Source organism: Arachis ipaensis, chromosome B08, assembly GCF_000816755.2.
Source record: "Arachis ipaensis cultivar K30076 chromosome B08, Araip1.1, whole genome shotgun sequence".
Classification (NCBI taxonomy): Eukaryota; Viridiplantae; Streptophyta; class Magnoliopsida; order Fabales; family Fabaceae; genus Arachis; species Arachis ipaensis.
The window spans coordinates 10258707-10262362 of NC_029792.2; the positions used below are offsets into that span (position 1 = coordinate 10258707).

General features: G+C 28.1%; 1 protein-coding gene across 1 annotated transcript in view; it reads left to right on the forward strand.

Annotated features, from left to right (window-relative positions):
* LOC110265231 overlaps nucleotides 1-1292 on the forward strand; it is a 9773-nt gene extending 8481 nt beyond the window's left edge. Inside the window, exons 3-4 of the mRNA XM_021108111.1 lie at nucleotides 770-789; nucleotides 1028-1292. Of these exons, the coding sequence (XP_020963770.1) occupies nucleotides 770-789; nucleotides 1028-1292 (285 nt within the window). The remainder of the gene's footprint in view (nucleotides 1-769; nucleotides 790-1027) is intronic.

The window sequence follows — 3656 nt, forward strand, 5'->3', positions numbered from 1 at the left end:
AATCTGATGACGATGACTTACTAGAAATAATGGCCATGGCCAAGAAGAATATCAAAAGGAGATTGCCCATGAAAGAAGGGTGAGAGAGGAAGAAGTGGTGAGGTAATAAAGGTTAGTTAGTTAATTTAGTACAAATAATTAAAGATTCTTATGAGATTTAATTAACTTGCTTGTTTTAAGGTTTGGTGTGACATGTGTAAATAAAAGGTCCGTTTTCTACTCCTTATTTCTCTTTTATTGATGGAGTGATCATAGCTTGAACATGAAACTGGAGTTTGAAAATTGCTTATTAGGTTCCTAGTACTACAGTCAAACTCTTATGCTGAGGTAAGATCCAAATCATCATAGAAATAGCAAATCCGTTTTATGTTCTGTTACAGACAAAAAATCAAACAGAAATGATTAATTTTGGGGTTTACAGGGGGCCGCCATAGGCCCAAAATCAGTTTCACACAAAGTGTGTATGTAATTTTTTGTGGTATTGGAGTGCAGTGTGACTTCCATCCACTTTATTTTGTATATGAACTCAACTTTGTTTTCTTAACTCTCAAATATTTTGTTAAAATTATTGCATGACCAAACAAAATTTCAAGATGAGATTTGAAGCCTTGTCTAAGAAGAAAAAGATACTGCTTCACTTCCACCAAGTAATAACATGATATTAAAATTATAGAAAAATATTATTTGTACACCAAAATCAACCACTAATATATTTATATATAAATACATGTGTGGTTTAATTTATTTTCAATGTGTATTTGTATTCCAGCATATATTTTATAGGGTTAAGTACGATTTTAGTCCTTAAGATAAGAGTTGAAATTTTATTTTTTCTCCAGCCTTTTTTTCGCTACAAAATGGTCCCAAATGTTTAACTAAGTTTTAAAACCCTCTTTTTTACTAAATTTTTTATTTTTATTCCAAAAATATCCTTAATTAAAAAAATTAAAAAAAAAAGAAAGAAAAGAAACACGGGTCAAGGGAAAGGGGAGGGTATCAACTGGAGGGGGGTTGGGTTTTGGTTCAGGGAGAAGAGAGGGGGAAGGGAAGGGAAAGGGAAAGGGCCATCGCCGCTCCTCCTCGCCGCTGCCGCTCCTGCTCCTCGTCGTTCAGTCCTCGTCGCTAGATCTCACCGTGAGGGTGGACGTCGCTGCTCCCCGCCCTCGCCGACGTCATCGCCTCACCCTCGCCATCATCGTCGCCTCGCCCTCGCCCTCATCTCGCCGCACCTCCTTCTCATTGTCGCACCTCTTTTTTGCCGTTGCACCTCGTCTCGTCGTTTGTTTTGGTAATTATATTTATGGATTTTTTGGTTTTTGTAATTGAAGATGAATTTGAGAATTTTTTATTATTGTAATTGCATATGAGTTTTGTTAATGAAAGAGGAAGAATTTTAGTTTTGAATTTTGTTGATGATTCTGAGTTTTGATTGTTCTGGTTTTGTGAATTCTGATTTTTTGAGTTCTGGGTGGGAGTGGTAGTGGTAGTGGTGGATTTTGAATTTTGTTGTTCTTCTTATGATTCCATTATCATTGTTGTTGTTCTTCTTCTTCTCATATTTCTTCTTATGATTCCATTATTGTTCTTCTTCTGATGATGATGATGATGATGATGACCATGATGATAATGGTAGTGGTGGTGGTAGTAGATTTTGGTTCAGCTTGGATTTCTGTTTTACTTCTAGTTGATTTTGGTTGATTTTGAAGAAGTTCTAATGATGATGATGATGACCATCATGATAATGGTGGTGGTGGTATAGGGTTATGGTTCAGCTTGGGTTTTGTTTCTTAAACTTGGTTGATTTTGGGAAAGAAGGGAAAAGGGTGACGATTTTAAAATTTAGTTAAATTTTTGGAATCATCTTGTAGTGAAAAAAAGATTGGGGATAAAATAATCCTACCTTAAGAACCAAAATGATACTTAACCCTATTTTATACTAGTGGTTGACTTTGGTGGCTAATTTTAATATATACGTAACATAACTCAAAATTAAATATGTCAATAATAATAATATATCATACACTAGAATGGAAAAAAACTCCATTGATAGTTTGATACTAATTAAATCTTGACTTCAATTGGGTCAATTTTTTAATCATATATATATATATATAATCTTGCTTAAAATATTTGAAAAAATGGGTTTAGAAAATTAAAGTAAATAAAAAAATAACTAAAGTATTAAAATTTATTATGAAAAATACACACGGATAAAAGTGGCTACAAAAAATTTAAAATTTAAGTTGTAATCGTAAAAGATAACTTCTTTTAGATAAATTTAATCAGTTGCTATCAATTATACAGTAGCATTTTTGGGGCTTTAAGTTTGAGGAAAAAAGATGAGATGAAAGTTTGGAGCTTTACATTGGATGGTTTACTAAAACCGATATTACACAATTGACAATGGGTTAGATTTATTTAACTAGTCTTTTATTGTTAAAATTTAGTTTTATTGACTATTGGTTAGATATGTTTATCAAGTTTTTATAGTTAAAATTTAACTTTATATCTTTCATGCTCAGATTAGTTATTTTGGTTTTTTTAAAAAATAATTTTGATTCATAATTTATGTATATATTGATCTATTTAATTCAATTTTATAAGTATAAACTCCACAATAAATTAGTTATAAAATCGTTCACTCAGACAAATACTTCAACAATAATACAACAATATATTAAGAAGAAGAATCATATTACAACAACAAAAAATATTTTTACCTTCTAGTAACTCTATTATTAATAAAAAAATAAAAAGGGTAAAAACTCGGAATCTAAACTTATATTGATTTATGAGCTTCACTCAAAGAAATACAATATACATACCATTATTTTAGGTTGTGTTTATTTATAGTTCTAGATTATTGAGATAAAGATATATAGACATAAAATTATATTTGATAAATAAGATATAAATAAAAATATTGTGTACTAAATATGTTTATCCTATAAGTAAAAATATAAAGATACAATTTATTTTTTATGTATACTAAAAATATTGTGTACTAAATATTGTGTACTAAATATGTACTAAAAATATTGTGTACTAAATATGTTTATCCTACACACACTAATGCTACTTGATAAGCATGCAAACTTATTTTAATACTAGATAAACAAGCTTATATAATTTTGATAAATTTTGATTATTTTTTACAAGAATTTGATTTTAATACATTGTTAATATAAAATAATTTTACACGTGCATTTAATTACGTAATGTTTACATAAATAAAAATAATTATCTTTTATATTAATCATTTTGTCATATAAAAAAACGAATATAATTGATGTAAAAAGAAAAATTATTACAATAATATTATGATCGTTAAAAATTTATCGCTAAAAATCTTTTTTTTGTAATAGTACAACATTACATCAAAATTAAATTTCTTTTTATAATTTGACTAACTTTAACTTGTCAAAATTCTATATTTTTTTTTCGTAACTTTCGATTCTTACAAATTCTTTCATAAAACTTTCACATCTTTTATCATTGCTTATCCTTATCATCCATGTACATTTTAGAAATCACATTGTCATTCACAAATATTTTAACATTTTTATAGGAGTTTTAATGCAATTATAATTCTTTAACTTAATTATTAGTAATTAATAAATTTAGTTTAATTTCTAACAAATTTTAAGATATAATAT